At 44.7% G+C, this 20,495-nt stretch overlaps 1 protein-coding gene across 1 annotated transcript; it reads left to right on the forward strand.

Moving 5' to 3' along the window:
* Positions 1-135: 135 nt before the first annotated feature.
* LOC117244648 lies at positions 136-20,417 on the forward strand. The gene is made up of 3 exons (XM_033515697.1): positions 136-185; positions 245-830; positions 19,065-20,417. The coding sequence occupies exons 1-3, from the start codon at positions 136-138 to the stop codon at positions 19,272-19,274; spliced, it is 846 nt and encodes a 281-aa protein (XP_033371588.1). The 3' UTR covers positions 19,275-20,417.
* The last annotated feature ends 78 nt before the right edge of the window (positions 20,418-20,495 follow it).

The following is a 20,495-nucleotide window of genomic DNA, read 5'->3' on the forward strand; positions in this document are numbered from 1 at the left end:
GGGGCGGCGGCCGGCCTCGGGGGGGCGGCGCGGAGGCGGCGAAGCGGCGGTGGGGCTCCTGTCCGCACTCGGCGATTTTTGGGGGGCCGAAAGGGCGGGCGGGCGCGCTGCGGATCTGACAGGACCTGCCCGTATATGTCTAATATAAAGACCATTTCCTGCGGCGCGAGGGGCGCTGCTTGTCCGCGCGCGCCCGGCGGGACCGCCCGCTCCCACCGCCCGATCCCGCTCCCACCCCCGGCAGCCGCGGAGAGCAGAGTGGGGGCTGCTCCCCCTTGTCGCCTCCCCGGCGGCCGCGGAGGGCGGGCGGCGCGTCCCTAATTTATTTATCACTGTTCCCCAGGAAGGGGTGGAAAGTGGGTTATCGATTATATAAACACATCAATATTCATGGCGCTGCGCGGAGGGACGCGGCTCGGCCAGAACAGACAGCGCGGGGGGAGGGGGAGCGCGGCGGCGTTGATGGGCGCGCTCTCTCTGCGCTCGCGGACGTGGGCGAGCAGCTGCATGTGCCAGTGGGGCGATGGCTCCGCGGGCGCGGAAGGGCGCGGGGCGGTGGACAGGTGGCAGCGTGCCCCGCGGAGAGGGGCGGCTCTTTACCTGCGCCCCGCCCGCCCCCCGCGGCGGCACCCCACGTCGGGGGGAACCACCGGCTCTGCGCGTCCCGCACAGCCTCCGCTGTCTTGAGGCGGGCAGCTCGGGGGGCCGCCGGGAACCTCAGCCGCGGGGAGTCCCGGTCAGCGAGAGGAGCGGGCACCGCCGCAAGTGCCGCCCCGCAACGCCGGGCACTGAAAGTTCCCATCGGTGCTCTAGGAGCTGCATCCCCGCAGGTAGATACCGCTGCGGGCAGTGGGCTGCGCGGCTCCCCGCGCCCGCGGAGCCCCCATCCACCCAACCCCGGACAGGGACGGGTGGGTCATTCGCGGGGGGCTCTGTCCTCTTCCGCCCTTTTCCCCGGGGGCTCCATTACTGCGCGCCAGCGCAGCCAACCCCGGCTTCGCGGGGCAGGGAGGGAGCACTACCAAGTGGCTCCGCGGGAACCAAGTCCCGTCACCCCTCTTTCCTCAGTAGTGGTACTTTCTTCCCCATTTTTGGCTTATTCCCCTCCCAAGCCCCCTCTGCAGGCCCTGATCCTAAGGGTAGGGGGGCAAGGACGGGCAAAGGCTCGGAGCCGCCCCGACGTGGCGCCGTGAAACGGAAATAAAAAAATTAAACAAGCAAATAAACAAACGAGCAAATAAATAAATAAGATCGTTAATAATGACGCTAGCAGTGACGTCAGCGCCGCGTGCATCACGACACAGCGCGCGCCGCGGGGGGCAGCAACAAGTGCGGGCGGCGGCGCCGCGGCCGGGGCGCCCCCTGGCGGATTACCGCTGCCTCGGCCGTGGTGCGGGCGGCGGGGCGGGACCGCGGGCCACGGTCGGTGCACTAATCCCGCTGGGACCGAGGGGCTCACCCCGCTGCAAGCAGTGATGTTCGGTGGCGGGAACCCCTATGCGAGGCGCAGGGCTCGCTTGGCCCCGGGCAACTGGGTAAGGTTCACACCGGTGCCATGAAGGTGAGGGATTCACCTTGACAATTTCAGCGCTGAAGCCTTCTGGGATGCTTGGTGCTTCTCCAGGGGCAGGCTGATTTTCTGCTGGTTCCTCTAGAGGAATCACCAAAATCTTACAGTTTGTAAGACCCTTTCCTGGTTCATCCTTTTGAGGTGCCCAGAGTGCCTGTCCGGTCTGTGGCCTCACGGCTTGTGAGATCACTGAGAGCACCGAGGACAGCCTGGGTTGCTTGTTGAGGACGGCAGGAAGCCAGCAGGTGTAGCTTCCATCCAGCGCCAGCTCAGCTTGTATGGGCAAATTCAGAAGAACAGCTCAGGAGACCTGCAAATAGCAGCCCTTTTGGCCACTAAAATCTCGTCACTTTGTGCTTGGGAGCTCAGTCCCCTGCAGGGGAGGATGTTTGTCAGGGGCTGGACAGGTATCAGAGATGATGCAAGTAAGACCCACACCTTGACACATCCCTGCAAAACAGGGAGTGCTGCTCCATTTCACCCCCAGTGAACTTCTGGCCAGAATATCACACATTTCTTCAGCAATTCACCTTTGTTTTCACTGACCTTGGCATGTTTAATCAGGGTTATATTCTTACACAGATAAAACAGTCCTCAAACAATTGTTACAATATTTTAAGCATAAACAAGTTTGTATTTGTTTGTTTCCTTTATCTCAGGCAGGTAGGGCTGCTCCTTTCCCACAATATATAATCAAGTAGCAAACTATCTCCATTTGTGTCCAAATCCCTCTGCTTCTACCCAGAAGCTGGGGCCCAGGCACTACTTGCAGCCTCTGAGCCAGCCTCATCCCTACTCATCTAGCACATCCCTACTGCATGAAACATCACTCACAGCTCTGATAGTTGCAGAGCCCCATCCTTCCCACCAGCCAGTCTTCCTCCAAGCATCCCTCCAAGCCATGGTGTTATAATCACTATGAAGAAGGTGGTGAAGCTGAATTACCAGGTAACAGTATGCTTTGGTCCTCTCAGCAGAGGGATGATTATCCATCCATGTATCATGCTGCAAGGCAGCGGTTATGCAGGATGACCCAAATCACTACTACATGTACCAAGCTCCTGAAATACCACAACTAACCTTCAGCTGTAGAGGAGCTCGTCCATAAGGCAGGAGAAGGGGCCCAGCATGAACAAAAGGAGGGTTCATCCTCTATCCCCATAGCTCCAGCCCCCAGCCCTTGGTGTCCCTTCATCTGGTGCTGCTGGCTGGTAGGACCATCAGCACCCTGTTTAAGTTTCTAATATTGGTAGCATTTGGAATGGGATAGCAATAGAGGCTGTGGCAGTGCAGAGGAGTACATATTCCCAGCAGTGACAGTATGTGTACTTATCATTGCTCTGACACAAATATTATAGGAGCCTTCCCCCTCCCCCCCCAAAACTCTTTCTATTTCAAAATAATAAATTAAAAAATAGCCTGTTTATTGCAGAAATTTAAAATCCATGTATTATCAAAAGTTGGATTTTGTCCTGCAGGCACTGAATAAGTTTCTTCATAAGAATATTTCGTAACTTTCTCTGGCCAAAATAAATGTGCAAAGTGTTGTAATTTTGCTGTGCCTTCTTTTGGACATTCCAGCTTCTTCTCATAAAAGGCTATTTTCATTGAAGAGTGGGGGGAAAAAAAAAAAAACAGTCTACAGTATACTGAGTCAATAAAGTAATGCAAAACCATAAAACACAGCAACGATAACAACAGAAGATCAGTAGATTACCAAGAAAATAAGATGGGGGTCAAACAGAGTGATAGCTGGAAATGACTGCATAGAAGCCAAAATAAGGATTGTCCTAATAAACAGCCAAAGTTGAACTAAAAAGCATCTGAAGCATTAATTTATTCAATAACTTTATTTTCATGCCTTACAATTAAAAATAGTTGTGGTCAGGCATGTTGGGAGACAGGAAGCAATTGGAGTCTTGAAGCCCAGCTTTGTGCTTGGAAGGGAGCACAGGCTGATCCATGCTGCAATGGGGCTGTGCCTGCACAGGATGTGGGGGCAGCCAGCAGGGCTGGAAGGCTCCAGTTCACTTACTGATTCTCTACTCACAGCTTTTCTCTTCCAGGATTTTAAGACATGGAGAAATTTTATGATGAGTGTTCAGGAGGGTGGGAGACGGAGTCACAGCAGGAGCACGGGCTGTGAGGGTGATGTCAGCCCCTGCTCCCACTCAGTACACCGGATGGGATGCAAAGCCCTGTGAAATTGCCATGAGGCTCCATGTTCACTTCAGCAGGTTTTGGGACCAGTCTCTCACTTTGGGTGCCCTTTAGATCAGATGTACAAATCATCGGCTCAAACCATTAATAATACCAGGAGTCAGAGCATTTGTCTTCCCTTCAAAAGATCTATCAGCCCAAATAAGTGACCAAACTGAACAGAAAACCCTACATGAGATTAGCTTTCAAACCCCAGTCTTAAATTCATATGTGCATTATTATATTATAATTATAATTTATATATAATTATAAATTATTTTAATTTACCCTGTATTTCTTTTTGTGGCCCTGGCATTGTGTTTTTAATAGCTAGCAGCATGCCTGGAATGAGCAGCCCATTGCCTCAGGGCTCCCAGATGAAGCTGCTTAAATAAAATAAATTATTTTGAAGAAAATAATCATCACTGATTATATCAAGATATTCACAGATAAAATAGTGACTGTTGGGACAGATCACCTGCACATGCAGAAAGAAGGGTGTCCAGATGGTTGCAGAGTATTCTGAGACAAATAACAAGGTGTGCAGCCATGGGACAGGAAGAACCAGCAGCTGAGCAGCCCCCAAAATAGTTGCTTTACGCTCACAGTAAATGAGCTGCAGTGGCTGCTAACTGCTGCCTGCAAAGCTGGTTTCATCTAATGGCACAGCGTGATGGGTCAGCTAAAACAGAGCCCACACCATTTCTCCCTGATCAGTTGCTAACCAAATACACTTTTCAGATGCTGTTAATTGAGTTTGATGAATCTTGCTCTAGTGGGACCTATTACGGGCAAAAATACAAGTGACATCAGAGCCATAACTCATAAAAATCAAGTCCCTGAATTACATCTGAGAGCAATATGAAAATGCAAGTGGGATTTCAAATGGTATCAAATAACTTTCTGTCATACCTTATTAATACCACAGAGCTAATAGAAACAGCTATATTATCATCCTAATGTCATTATATATATATAATACACATGCGCACATACACACAAACACTCTGTGTAATTATAACAACATTATTTTGTTCACACAGCCTGAAAAATGTGATTAGATGGTGGCTCTGAAATGGCAGTATTCAATCAGGCACAACTCGTATATTGGCTCAGAGCAGTCTTCTACTTACGTAAATTATGTCTTGTTACGTGTGGTGGTAGTGTGGATGGCTGTGGAAGAAAGAGGGAGCCGAGGCGATGGAGATAATTTCATCTCATGTTACAGGGACTGAATTGTCATTTCAAAGCCGGAACGCTGATACTGTTCAGCAAGCAATCCCTGGCTATCCTTTCTTGTGTGGATCACTTCAGAAAATATGCTAATTTACCTGCTAAAAATAGCTGCCTTCTCACCAAATCCTGAAAAAATTTCTCCGCTGGAAATGTTCCTAAATGTGACCAAACTATTTCTTTTATAATCATAAAGCTTGGAAGGGGACATTGCCTGGTAGGACTTTAGATGGGCTTCACTTCCCAAATAACACATAGCAAATCCACACCAGCCATTTCACATCCAGTTCCTGTCAAATAATTTACCTCAACTATTCTTAGTGAAAATATACCTGTGTGTGTGTGTGTGTGTGTGTGTGTGTGTGTGTGTGTGTGTATGTATATATCCCTGCATGATGGGGATAGCTGGGGCTGGAAATATCATTGTAAAAATGCCAGGCCATATTTACCCAAGTCAGTGGTCAAAGCAAGTTGCTATTCCCAGCGTGCCAGATTTAAATTTGTTAAAGTAAACAAGTTGACCTCTTACCACTTCACAAGTCTGAGCTGTAGTGTCTTATTTTTTTTTTTTTCCTGGGAAAATTCCTTCTTTAAAAGAAATTTGGTGCTAAGCAGTTATCTCAGAGGGACCAGTCAGTGCTGCTGAGGAGCAAGTCAGGGCAAAGTGGGTTTCCCATGCAGGGGATGCACCAGCCAAATTTTGCTAAATTTTGCTTTTTTCTGCCCTGCCATCAAATGGAAGCAGGGGACTTCACCTCCTTACTGACTTTAACTGCCTTCCTAACACCCAAGTGCTTATGACAACTCTTGCTCATCTGTTTTGGTACTGAGCTTTTCCATTTTCCCCAGTTTTGTTTGTGCAAGAACTTTTGATCTCTCAGTTATTGACTTCTTCCCAACACTAGGATAAGATACATGGACACAGAGAAAGCATTCCTGACTACCTGCATGGCTGGTGTGTCTACCACCACAACTTGCTCTTTCCTTTGCATGCAGATTGTTTCCTGGTAAGCACTAGCAGTCTCTTCTGCAGTTATTCCCATGTCTTCATCCTTTACCTGAGCTACTAATGTCACAACAGTGATAAATCAATCATCCAGTACAGTTTAGCAATATTTGACATTTAGGTAAGCTGTATTTGAGCCATCCTACCTAAGCAAGGGAGCTCAGCAGACAACCTGCTGTGGACTGCCCCATACTTTGCCCCCTTCCTGGTTTTGCCTGAAGACAGCTTTTGGCATCTGGTGCCAAAAGCATCAGTGGACAAGGAAACAAATCAAAATAGCTCCTGGTACCTCAACTCTATGGCCTGAAGTCCCCTTCTTGTCTTGCAGGACAAGCGGCTCAATAAGCCAGTGCTCCTGTGTCCCAGATCACTGTGGTCCCTCACACTGGCATCGGGGGGGTGGATATTTCTGCACCTCCTGCTGAGGCACTACCATCAATAACTATTGGTTATAAATACAAGATGCATGTGGTAAACACTGGAGAGGATGCAGAAGTCATTCCTCCTCCTCTCTATCCAGGTACACACGTCAAACTAAAACACTAGAAGGGAAATGGAATTAATCTGCAAATCCAGCTTTGCCAAACACACAGGGTTATCCAGCTGCTGTTTCTAGGCAGCAGGGATAGTTGCCATACCTGAGAGTCCTCTCCTTTGCAGCTCCCCCTTTTCTTATCCAAGTGAGTGCTGGACACATTTCTGAAGTACAAGAATCTCTGAGGTCTAACCACTATGGATTCTGGCCCCTGTGGATGACAGTGCTGGTGGAGTTTTTTAAAATCCTCTTGAGAAACAGATGCTTTGGCTCATATTCATTACACCTAGTCTCATTTATTTTAATTACTCTGGGTGTCCGGATACCACAATTGCATAATCTCACGCACATGCCTTTAAAAGGAAGCCTTGGCCGTAAAGCCAGCAAGGCAACGTTAAATATGAAAAAAGTGCTATGCAAAGTCTCATTTATTTTGGAAATCACTGGAAAGAGTTCTACTGAAAATTCACAGCAAAACATATGCCACATTTGAATAATGACTTTGAGAAGTGCTTTACCTAGCTTAGCAATAAAAACGGATCCAAAAATTGCAGTCCTTCAAAAAGGACTCACTGAATTTTGGTGAAACCAGAGGACAGTGTGATCCTTGGTGACAGCCACAGGGAGGCCAGAGCTGGCTGCTGGGCACCGTGCTCTGCCAAAACTGCCTGAAAACCCAGGGGAAAATGCATTCTGAGCAGAGTCAGTGGCAAACATAGGCTCAGGACAGAAAGGAAGGAGGAGGCCTGATGAGATCTGCCCTTCCCAGGTTTAGGAATCCAGAGCTTCATCTCAATAAAACAAAGCAGGAATAACAGGACTGGAGAGAAATACCTGAACATCATCCACTTATCTTATGCAGTGCATAAGACACCAAATATTGTCTGCTTGGGAAGAAAAGGTCTGCAGAAGCCTTATTTCAGTTAGGAAAAAGTAGTATTTAAGGTACTTTACAACTGGACCTAGAATAAATCTTTACTCTGAAGTTGTGTCCATACCTTATCTGTTATTAAAATGCTACTTTCCTGGAAAGAGATCCACATCATACCAAAAACTAATTCTTTTTCTGTATTTTTTAAATTTATCTCATTGAACAAATTAATATCTGCCATAAATATGAATGTGACAAAGAACTCCAAATCCTGCCCTTACCTATGGCTTATTGATATTGCTTTCCTGTCTTCTAAGGAAAGAAAAAGCAATGAGTTTTATAGGCTACCAACACTGTATTAATTATTTAAAAACATGAAAATGGGATTTTATTTTGCAATAAACGCAGTCAATTTGTCCTCACCAGCCTTAGCATCCACAGAAAAATGTACATGTGTGCTCTGTGCCCCTGGGAACACCCCACATATCCTTCACAAGGGAGGGAGGAAATCAGAATTATATCTGCTGATTTTGAAGGAGAAATGTGAGCAATTGTCACTTGGCATTATCTGAGATGTTACCAGATTTGTGTAGTTTTGGCAGTACCCATTTGCCATGCCAGACCCCAGAAGTGCAGTCAGTGCTACCATGCCTGGCTGGCAGGTGCTCTGAGGCACAGTGAGCAGACAGCAGCCCCCCAGTTTACAGGATAAACCTTTAAACGCCCACAAATTTACTTTTGGGTTTACTTTGGGTTCACAGATGTTAAGGAGATTCACATTTGGGAGAAGGAGCCTATAGAGACTATCAGAAATATTAATGTTAACACAGGAGTTTACTAGTGCCTGCATGTTGAGAAGCAGGTAAGGAAACCCTCTGGGGTTTGTTGCACTATCAGCAATTATCATGTGAGATTTCTGTTCCTGGTTTTCCTGCTGAGAAGGCCTGGGAAAAAAGGCTTCAAGACTGGTCTTTGGGCATTGTTTGAGTTTTTAAGTCATGCGGATGTTTCCCCCATTGACTTCTGCAAACCTCCATTTCTCAAACAGGAGCCAAGGGCTTTCCCTGTCCATCTCTCTCCAGAGATTTGCCATTTTTAGCTCAACAAACCCATGTGCCTTACACCTGCAAAATTCCTATGTGCATCTGTCATCTCAGAGAATTAAAGTAACCCTTCAGGAGTGGGTCTGCACATCTGTTTTGTTTGTGACAAGACAAGTTACAGCCTTCACTCCCTTCTCATGCTCCTGTCTCCGCTGGTGGGAAGGTGTCCCTAGCATTGGATTCATGGTGGAAGCAGTGTGGTGCCGTTGCTTATTCAGATGCCAAGAAGTCATCAGCAATTGATTTCATGAGGAACAAACCATCAAGGTGTGGGCACAGACTCTGGAAACCTGTCCCTGACGTGCCAGAAATCCTTCCTGTCCCTTCTTCTCTTTCTCCTTTAATGGGGGAATGGCTATAAAACCTTGGGCCTTTTATCTAAGTTGGGATCTGGTGCCATGATCAGCCTTTCTCAAAGATTTACCTTCTTGTAAAGCTCTTACATATTAAAGAAGGGGAAAAAATTTAGGAAGCCCTTCAGCCTACTAGGGGAATTTCTGGGCAGATGCTCTGGAAGAGTCTGCCACAGGTTTCAAGAAAGCCTGACTGCTTAGGATGAGACATGGTGCTATGCAACAATGGGTAAATTTACCTCATTCCCTATAGGCCAGTGCCACCTTTGCCTTGCCCCTGTGCCACCCCTGTGCCCTGAGACTATTGACCCCTTACCCTATACTTAACCTGAGACGCTGCAGGAAGTCTTGGTCTTTCTGTCACTGTATCCCTTTGGTGGGGTTCTAATAAACCTCTCTGGAATACCATACAAGGAGGCCCTTTCTGTCTTTCTTCGCTGACTTACCGGGGTGTGCATGTGAGTTTTGGATACAGTGACTGTGCCAACCCAAGCGGCTTTCTCAAGAGACATTTAGGACTGGCAGCAGTAACAATATCCTTTGCCACGCTGCAACAAAACAAAAAGGAAATGAAGCAGCCCATGCTCTGCCTGGCTGATTGCGGTGGAACCTCTCAACCCAATCCAAGGATGCTGCCCGAGTAGACAGCGGTGCCACAGAATTCAGTGGGCTGGTGGCAGGAGCACTCAGGAAGAGCAGTATGCCTGGGAGGAAATCCGTTTCTCCTGGAAGCTTTATTAAGGCTCCCCTTCCAGGAAGTATGGATGAACCAGGCTTTCCTGATTTTGTCATGAACCTGCCCGCATCAGATTCCTGAGGAGCTGCAGCATGGGTGGGAAATTTCAGCCATATTTACATTTGGAAACAAAATACATAACAGGCACTTGCTCTGAGAGCTGCCTAGACTGGGATGAGGCCCTGTGGGCTCCAGCTGCAAGTGCAGCAGGCATACCCTCTGCCACCTTGCTGGAGGCAGAGCCAAGAACTCATTTTTCCCAGGTGGCACAAGGAGGCACTACTGGCTCCTTGCCAGGAGGGTCACCAAAGCACCCTCAGCCCAACAGTGCCTTCACTGATGGACGTGGTACCCCACTGGCATTCCCCAACACAGACATACATACCAAGAAACCTTCCCAGCAACAGAAAATTCCTTAAATGGGTCTTGTTTTAAAACTCCAGCTGCTCAGTGGGCTTTGAGAAATGCAGCAATGCTGCTGGAGGAGATCTTGGCTGTTACTTTTAATTAAAGATTCTGTTGAAAGTTCTGCTTAAAATCACAATGTTTGCTGCTTAGAAAAGTGTTGGTGATCCCCCCAGAGGCCCGGCCAGCATTCCTGATCCTATTGTATAACATTATTGATTAATCAAAACTAATGCTCAGAGCTGTTGCCTGATGGATAATGTCTTTGGTGTTTGCCTGCATGTAATTATTTACTACTTTATTGACATTATTTATTTCTTAATTAAGTATTGCTGGCTGTTTAATTATGTGAAACATAACTGCAAGTGTTGCTGCTAAAAGCCATGGGAAAGGTTGCCCAGAGCCAAAATCTTTCAACCATAAACTCAAAAAGTAAATCTAAATATAAAAATATTGTAGCCAGCCTTTTGAGTGAAGGCCATCAAATTGCAAACATGTTACATGTCATCTGGAGGCTAATGCCAGAGCGCCATGTTCAGATAGATTTGTAATGCTGATTTAACTGTGCATGGCAAAGGACTTTGCAGACATGTAAATACATTTTATTAGCTCTCCAAAACACATACGAGAGGTCCTTATTTTATTCTTGGTAGCTGAATGTTTGAAATAAATCAAAGTAAAACTGATTTCCCAAAACTTACAGTCAGGAGCACCTAATGAAACTACTTTCAACAACCATTCCTGGCTAGGATCTGAGGACTTCCGAGGCTGGCTGCTGGCCCCGTTCAGTGCCCCAGTGACAAACTGGGAGTCTCTCCAGGCTCTTCCCTCTGCCCTCCAGATCTCTGCAAGAGACAAGGACTCAAGGGCCCCTGCCACCTCTCTGCCTCATCCTCCTCAGAAGCATCAGGCAGAGCTACTGCAGCAGGTCTGTGCCTGTCCTCACTGAATTAGGGAGCTGACATCTAATCCTTGGATCAACATAGGATGAGAAGGGATGTGCTAAGGTTTACTTAGCTCATTATATGAGACAAATTCTAGCAGAACCACTTTTCTTTGCAACACCAAGCCATGGGGGCTTGGGGGTAAAATCAACATCTTAAATTGTATCTGGAAACCAACAAGCATTAAGGAGAAACTTAAGTTTAAGACATGTTGTAGCTCTCAGCAACCTAGGTACTTATCATTTTAAAAAACCAGCCAGGCACATGACTACAAATATGGTATTAGAGAACTTGGAAGGATCTTCTCAGCCTGCAAAATTAAACCAGAGGACCACAAACCCTGCTGCAGCTCACTAACCATTAATACACCTATAACAGATCAGAAAAAGCCTCTGTATCACCTTACTTTTAAAATAAAAATTCCTTCTCTGACATCCTCTCCAAACAGCCCTCATCAGGCCCTTTCCCCAGGGCAGGAGAACAAATTGCTCTGGCAGTCCTTGCCTGGACATCAGTGCATTTGTTATTTGGGAGCTACTGGCCTGAATGTCTCTATGCAGCTCCCTGTAGATCTCCCACTTACTTCTGAGGCAGTGCATTACTGTCAGGGAGGACTTAACCCCTGCTTCATGAAAAGTACATAAGACAACCAGTTGCCAAACCCCTAACTTCCCTGTAGCCCTGTCCTAGGGCACAGCATCTGCTTTTCCAATGGGAGCCCTGAGGGGGAACAGACTAATGCCTGGCACCATCAGGTCACCTGTGTCTGTTCTGATGTATCTCAAACCCAGAGCATGAGCACAAGTTGGTTGCAGGGCCTGAGTTCTGCCCATACTCTCACTAGATGCTCATCTCTTGTCTTGTTTTAACTAAAACATGCCAGGGAAAACCTGAGAGAAATAATAAGCAGAGAGGAAGAATAAAAAAGAAAAATGATGGGTCTAGGGAATTTGGTCTCCCTTATCCTCCTTGTTTCCTCCTCAGCCTGCACATTTTCATGCATTTCCTCCCTCTCAGGCCAGTTCTTTCTCTTGTTTTTTAAAATGTCACAATCTTTCCTGTATCCCTTATGCCCACATTGTGAGGGTACTGTTGGGCACCTTTCCAGCAGGGATGCACAGAGCAATGGGGAGCACAGCTAGCATTACCAAAGGAAGCTAAGGAAATGTTTATGGAGAGCTTGGTGAGAATTTGGCACTTGGCAACCTTTTACTCCTTTGAAAGTCCCACCCTGCAGGAACAATCTAAACAAATGTATGCCCCAATGCTGATAAATCCCTTTGGAGAGATATCAAAGAAAGTCTTGCTGGGTTTGGAGACCTTTGAGGAAAGGGAAATATCCTGCCAGCCTGATGCTGAGATCTATCTTGTTCCACCACGTGGTCCAAATCATCAGAGTCCTCCACAGCTCCCCTTCCTCCTTGGGGTGTGGAGAGCAGCACTGCCTTGCTGAAGAAAGGAATTTGCAGGCCAAGAGGACAGCATAATTTGAGAAAAATTCAAATGAAATATTACTTAACAATGGAACTTGTTACTGTGTCTAAAAATATCTCAGTGAGTCAGATTACTGAAAACAGCAAAGCTATGGAGCAAACCCCATAGCCTCTTCTCAGCAGTCAGCTGGCTTCATTCATCAGCTTGGCATCTCTTTCCCCTTATGTTTTTAATATCATGAGTGGGGTTTTTTTTTTAAGTCGACAATAAGTTAATGTTTAATGGTTTGTTGTGTACCATTCTGGGTGTTTACATGTTCTGCAAATTTGTAGAGCTAATTAAAAGTCTGTAATACCAGGATTGGTGAATTACAGGTATTTGTTGCTCAGAAGCTATTGACTCATTGTGTCCTGTATGCCCCCCAAAATAAGCGGTTTCAATTATGTTTTCACCTTTCCCAGCAATATTAGCGCCTCTCACCACTGCCAACCAGGGCCATCGCTCCTTAGTCTGTGTCTGTTACAGCTTTGTGCACATATGCTTCCTGGGAATGTGCAACCTTGCACAATGCCACAGTCCCAGGCTTTGCAGGGTAATCTATTAAACCCTCTGGCACAGGACCAGGTGCTCTGGAGAGGCATAGGAGAAGGTAAGGTGGGGACTATGGTGTTGTCAATGCTTTTTTATACTAATGGGATGGATGGGTGTGACGCTTTCTTCTACTGACCAAAATATAAATAGTGAGAGTTTTTCACTCTCTGACAACACTGAGTGAGCCATTCCCCACTCCATGCTGGAGGGGTTTTGCTTGGCTTCCCCAGTTTCACACTTTTCACAACTTTGCTCTTCTGATCTAAAGGTCCCAAGACCCTAGTTCACAGCTGGCCAGGTGGAACCTGGTCTGTGCTACTGTGCCTGCCCTGCAGGCAGCTGGGAGGGAAGCCACCAAATCCTTCAAACCCTTCTGACACCGAGGGGAGAGCAGGGCAGCTCAGAGATGCCACCTGCCCCACACACATGCTGTAAATCTGGATATTACCCACTCCACATGATGCAACAGAGCCCTTCTCCACATTGTCAAGGTCTCCCTGGTGATATGACCAGAGGTGGCTGATGTCCCTGTGCTGTTGCTGAACCCACCAGGAAAGAGCAAGTGAATCCCCTCATTCCACCTTTTGCAGAGCAGCCAGCAGCCATGGCAAGCTGGAAGAGCTGGACCTAAGGAAACAAAATTAGATTTTTAGAAAAGGGCAATGTGTCTTCTGTTGTCAATGTTAAAATTCCCACCCACTGCTGGGGTGGGAACAGAATTGGGCCCAGACTGTCTCCCTCTTCTTTCCCAGGCTCATGAAGATTTAAAATTCTGGGTTTTAAATGGTAGTTTATTTCTGGCTGACCTGTTTGGCTTGAACTATTACATGTTTTCAGCTTATTTTTATGGTCCTGTGTTAGTACACAAACCTAACCAAGAACAAGAACAATGCTGTTCAGCCTCTATTGGCTGCACAGGCTGAAGTCCTCCAAAGCCATGGCAATCTCCCTCTCCAGCTCCTCTTGGACCATGAGCATGTTAAAGAGGAGTGAAGGGGTGAAGGTGAGGGCTCATGGGCACACCCCTCCTCAGCAATGTACCCCTGCAGATCTGATACCACACAAACCACTGCGGGGTGACAGGGATGAACCATCAATGACATGGGGCATGTTGGTCAAAGAACCCTCTCACATACACACATTTGGATCAGCTCATGTCATTGGGTGTCAATGGCAGACTCCATGATATTCCTCTGTGTTATTTTTTTCCCCTGCCCTGCTATTTGAAGGAGATTTTATCTTCCCTTCCTAAACCCCTCCTGTCACCCCATCCTTGTTTCACTAAAACCTGCCTTTTGGGTCACTGTGCTGGTAAGAGATTAATTTTACACTGCAAGGAACACCAAGCAGCGTGTTTCAACTCTGACATGTGAGATGTCTGTTACCATATTGCAGTTTTTTCTAAATTAAATACTAGGAAAAATTAAACACAATTGTGGTCTGTGTTCCTATGGAAAATATTTCTCTTCCAAACAGTCCCTCCTTGCTAACTGACTTAAATAACTGAAAACACAATAAATATGCAGCAAGTTAAAAATCTATATTATTCAGGTTTTAAGTCTTATAACTAAAAGTAGTTTAATGTTTCATGCCTAATGATAGATTACTCGTATCACATTTCTAACCTTTATTTCTACCAGCTTTGAAGTCCAGCCATATAAAGGCTGTTTGTAGAACCACACAAAAGTTAAAGCAAATATTACTCAGAGTGATTCATATGAACAAGAATTTGCAATGAAGGCAGAGGTTTTTTTGTGTCTGTATCAAAGGAAATTAAATGTTTGCAATATTTTCAGTTGATAATTGCATTAAAATATTTTAGTTGTGTAGTATGAACATTGCTGACATAAACAGACTTTGACCTGAAACAGATTGTATTAAGCTCCGTGGGAGAGGCAGCATTAAAAGAAATAAAAATAAAATAAAATAAAATAAAAAATAGACATTCCTAGATTTCAGAATCTGCCACAAGGTCACCCGCAGTCCTTAATTAGCTGAATATATTAAGAGAAGGCTGGAACACAGATTCTGTAAAGAGAGCAAATGTATGTTTAATCCTCTGTTCTTTGCTTACAGATTACCCTTTCAGAACGAGTAACCTTAATTTCTTTTTAAATATCTATTTACCTTTTTGAGCTTTGCATAGCAAAGCTGGGTTTCTTTTTTATTTCCTTCCCACTGTTGCAAAAGAAATTAATTTGTTGCTAGTTGCTATGCATTGGCAGGATTTCTGCATAAAGAATGTAAGCCATCTATCTTGTATTCAAGATACAGTTAATCTGGCAGTTAAAATACTTTGGAAACATTTTGATGACTTATCTGGAAAAGTAGCTTTGCATTTTCAAAGACAACTCAGAACTGTATTGCAAGAGGAAGATAAAAGATATATGAAATGTTTGTTCCAAGCAATACTATTCATTTAAAGATCAGAATGTAACCCCACCCAAGCAATTATTGTGGAAAAACAAGACAAAAATCCTTATACAGCTTTCTGACATGGTCTTTATTTGGGAAACAAAATAACTATATTATAGTTATAGTCTAATGGATTGCAAGCTGTTTTATTAGAGTCATCTGAATCTTGTTTAGCATAAAAAAGAACTCTGTTTGCTATCAAGAACACTTCTACATTAATATGACTTTGACAAAGTAAAATAAAATCGCATTAAGATGATGTAAGTAGATAAGAAATTGAAATCACTGAGAGATAGTTTTGATACAACAATTAAGAGTCAAGTCCCAACTGAAAAGAAACATTTTTATACAAAGTATCCATGTGTTTTTAAGTCATAGAGTGGCCAAAATTAATCCCATACTTAAAATATTTCCAGCCAGGGAAAAGAGAAAATTTATTATTTTTTTTCCCTCAAAAGGTAAAATTTCTGATAAATGACATTTTTATTCACAATAATACAAACAAGTTTTGTTCTCTGCACTAGGCTGTAATCATCCTGATTATTGCAAGGGACTTTCCAATACAGAGCAGCTGAAAACAAGGTTTTAGATTACATGGTAATTTAGGAATGCACTAAAAGCCAAGCAGTCACCATAATAGTGCACTGCACAAACTTCATGGCTGTTACAGCAAAACATAACATATGCTTTGTGATTAATTCGAATGATTTTTGGTCAAAAACTATGTTTAGCTCTACTATTGGTCCTATATTTAGGAAATCTTACTCTTAAAAAACGACGACTCCACCCCCCCCCTCCACTTTCATGTCTCTCCTTTTAGTTTGGTCATTAAAGCTCAGCAGTGATTGATGGTGATAATGCTGTGGGGTTTATGAGTAATCAGGCCTTGGCAGCCACAATATTTCTTTTGTAGTGAAACTTTAATATTCCTTTGGCCATGCATAAACTTTTTCTGCTTTTGGAATTATGCTGCATAAGCTATCCACTAAGCATTACAAAACACATACTGCCCAAAAGCTGGTGTTATATTTAACACCTGACAGGGTGAAGCTTCCCCCCAGGACATGAGTTGGGCTGTAGCAGCCCCTCTGTGATCAGGGCAGGGCTATATTCACAGGCGGAGCCCCTGCAAGGGGAGAGGAATTTTTTGGCTGTGTCCCAAGGCAGGGCGCCCCAGACACCCCCACTCTCCTCCTCCCCTTTCACATTTTTTTAGTGAACTTGCTGCAGCAAACACCAGGTGTCTCCACTTAGCTGGGCTACAGCATAAAAAAGGGGCCTGCTACCAAAATTTAGAAAAAAAAAAAAAAAAATAGGGTTGCTCTTTCTATGATTTCTATTGTGCTTATTGCAATGCTGCATGTGAGGATGAGGATGTACAGGTACAATACATTCATATTTTATTTTGTCACTCAAGACACCTCTGTCAGGCAAGGCAGGACTTTCCAGAGTTTGAAATAATCCTAATTCAATCACTTTAAAGCTGCTACAATATGCAAGTCCTGGCAGCCGTTTTAAATTAATGGAACATCAGATGTGCTCTGATCCTCTCAATTTCCTGAGGCAAGGGAAATTCTGCTGTGGTGGTAGAGGGAGAGGAAATATAGGGTATCAGTAAAATAAATGTCAGCTTTTGTCTGCTGATAGAAAAATGCATGCAGCAAAAAAAAAAGACACAGTATTTATCACTCTGTAATTACAGTCTATTTATTTTTATATTTGGTAAGGATTATCTTAGTGGTTTGGACAAGTGAACTCTGTGCAGTTTGATCTACAGGAATGGACATTAAATAAAGCCAAAATACAAAACTCTCTTTTATTTGGCATTTTACAAATACAGCTCAATAGTTTGCTTGCATGTTGATATTTATTTATCGCGCCTGCTCATGTGTTTATCAATAAAAATATTAAAATTCCCATCTTGAAAGTCCTTTCTAGAGGAAAGACTGGATTTTTGCACAAACCAGAGGAAGGGGAGGGGGGAGGAGGAAGGGAAAGAAAATTGAAAAAAAACTCCACGGCAAGATGCCAGCCTAAGGTTTGGAGTTTACTTAGAAAGTATAAACATTCATTCTGTTTGTCAAAAGGTTTTCAGACTTGAGAACCTTTTGATTAAACCTGGGCTGTGTTTTGAGGATACCTGCCCTGAAATATGGTTTTCAAGATGCAATTCAGTAGCTTTTGCTTTTAAAATACAAACAAGCCCAAAAAATGAAAATTAAGGCTCTGAACCCTGTGTAAAAGCACAGGCTTTTATGGTACATGGTTTCTGCTGATCTGTAGGGCTAATCAGCCAGGCCTATGTTCTGGCTACAAGGCAGGCCCACATTTCATTAAGTTTTTCCTGAAACAAAAATACAATGCAAGCTGTCAGAGTTAAAGTGAGGACAAGGTATTTCTTTAATTATGATTTTTCAGTTATTTGCTTTACATGAGGAGAACCTGGCTTCTTCCATGCTAACTGGGACTCACATTGCCAGACAGTATGCTTAAAAGTTATTTTTAAAAATGCTGGGGTTTGAAGGCTCTTAAATCCTTTGATGTAAATGAAAATAAAATCATAGTCTGGAACCCAACAGAGACTTTTATAAAAGCATGAATCATACTACAGCATAGAGTAAAACTATTTTCTGTCCTCTGCACTTGCCTTTTCTACATATACTGATATTTGATATTTATAGGTGGTAATTAGAGGTACTCTCAGATAGCCCCAGTGCCTCTTGCCAAGCTCTGTATGCAGTTACTGCCTTGCAGTCTTGTGGCTGAGATTTCGACAGCCTTGCTGCTTTTCTCATTTCAATGTGACATTTCAAGCAAATCTGATTAAAACAAAGCAAAGCAGAAGCAAAATGTCTCAAATTCCAGGTGTGTAATGTCATGGCAACAAAATTTAGACCAATTACTGTCTCAGAGTAGGAAAACTAGTGTCAAGGTAGAGATGTTACAATAAAATTACAGAAAAACTCTGATAGCCACTCTGGAAAACCCAGCCACTGTTTTCTGTCAGGTCTGGGGCAGAGCCCCAGTCTAGCCCCAACCCATCTCCAAAAGCTGCTTCACTGGGTCTTAGAAGTGCAGCCAACACAGAGATGTCAGATTTCAAATACTGGATGAAATACGGGGGTTTTTATCAGATTTTCATTTGTAAAATTTCAGCTTGATCCTAAATGGAGAGCATCCCATCCCAAATCTGCCGGAAGAGGTATGCTTATCCCTACCTAGAGCAAAGTTAGTGTCTGCCAGGATGCCCCCTCAGGATGGGTACTAAGCAGGGACAGCAGGTACAGAACCCCAGGGCATCTTTCAGTGCTCCCCAAACAAAGGCAGCAGTAAACTTGGCTGAGGATACTCTCCTCAGCCCAAAGGGCTCCCAGAGATCTGCCAAGCCAACTGCCTGGCATCTGCAAGGGGGCAGCAGCATGGCTAATGGTAGTCACGGTCCTTCATCCCAGTGGTCATCCCAAGGGAGAGCCGTGGGAAGTGGGACACAGCCTGTCAGTGCCCCTGCTGGCAAGTACTGGGGTGGGAAGGGGTACCATGGCCTTGAGGGGTGCCATGGATATTACCAGATCAGGCTTATATTCTCCAAGATCCTGCCATGATTTTTGACTCAGAAAAGGCTGTGATCAGCGAGAAATAAATTCCAAATTTTTTTTTTACTTTCTACAGTCCCCTCCTGATGAGTCTGAAGGCAATGCAGGATACTTCCCACAGTTACACCCACCACCAAATCATGACAGCAGAAACAGTCAAGATGAAAGTTCATCCTACCTTTACAACCAAGGCATTGAATTCCCATGTCTGGATCTTTCTGTATTTGAAACTCTCCATTGCCTTCATTGTATTTTTAAGGTAAAGAATTTGAAGATCTGTTCCTAAATAAAAAGTACCAAATTAATATTACAGCATGGTGGAGTTTCCATTTACTGCACACAACAGTCAAGATATTCAGACTTATGGCTCCCCACTGCAATTGTAATTCAGTTTCCTTGCTCATACATAATGCTTTTATCTACTCTGAATGAGCTTATTTTTAGTTTCTTAACATGCCCATATAATTCAATTGTCACAGCTTCCATAAGAACAATAGCTTGGAATTCCCTGCCTTTAATTTGGACTAACTCCTGTCTATAAGCATCACATCAGCAATGTTTCCAACTTGTATGGTGACTATGAAATCAATCATTATATACATACACATACATTACATACATATATATGTATAATGCTTGACGACCATTTGCAGGGGTAATGTCTCAAAGTAATGTTATGATCTCCTCTGGATAAATCCAACAGCTCCAACTGGACTGCCTCCTCTCTGTTCCAGCCTTTGCAGCTGGGCTGTTGGCTGTGAAGGAAATTCTCCTGCCCATGCAGGAGGAGACAACAGGTATGAACCTGCCTCAAGTCCTTCCCTACCTTTTCTGCCATGAGGACATTTCCAGTTGCCTGACCACAGAAGACGATGATCCTCAGGACAGAGATGCCTCTGGCACACGTAACAGGATCCCAGGTGCTGCAGAAGCGCACTGGGGGAGCTCACCCAGATGCCCCATCATTCTCAGCTGTGCCCAGCCCATGGGGAGAGATTGCTATGGCTGCCTCTATTCCGCGACAAAAACAGGCAGGACATTCAGCAGCTGAGCATTGAGGCTTCCCAATTAGCCATCCTGGAATGCAGTGATACATGGCTGGTTCTATTTTTGCCTCCATAACTCCAGGCCCATTCATTCAGTGCAGTCTTTTTGATTACACAAAAAATAAAAATAAAAAAAAAAGTGCCCAAAACCTTGTCCCCTTTCTCCTGAGTGTGTCAGCTGGTCTGAGAGATTACCTTTCTCTAAACCACCACTCTAGAGCTTCACCATTTGTTTTGTGTTACAGAAGAACAACTCCAGTTTGACTGTGCTCATACCTGGCAGTTCCTGTGATCTTCAGACCAAGAGGTCTTCACAGAAGTGCAAATTTTATCTCTCCCTTGCCCCAGAGCCACCCCTCCTACAGACCAGCAAGCCAAGCTGGTGAGGAAGGGCATCAGGATGCAGCAAAAGGCAAAAAAACCTCTGTGCAAGACCTAATAAAAGTCCCTTTCTAGGTTTC

The sequence above is a fragment of the Parus major genome, chromosome 6, assembly GCF_001522545.3.
Source record: "Parus major isolate Abel chromosome 6, Parus_major1.1, whole genome shotgun sequence".
Taxonomy (NCBI): Eukaryota; Metazoa; Chordata; class Aves; order Passeriformes; family Paridae; genus Parus; species Parus major.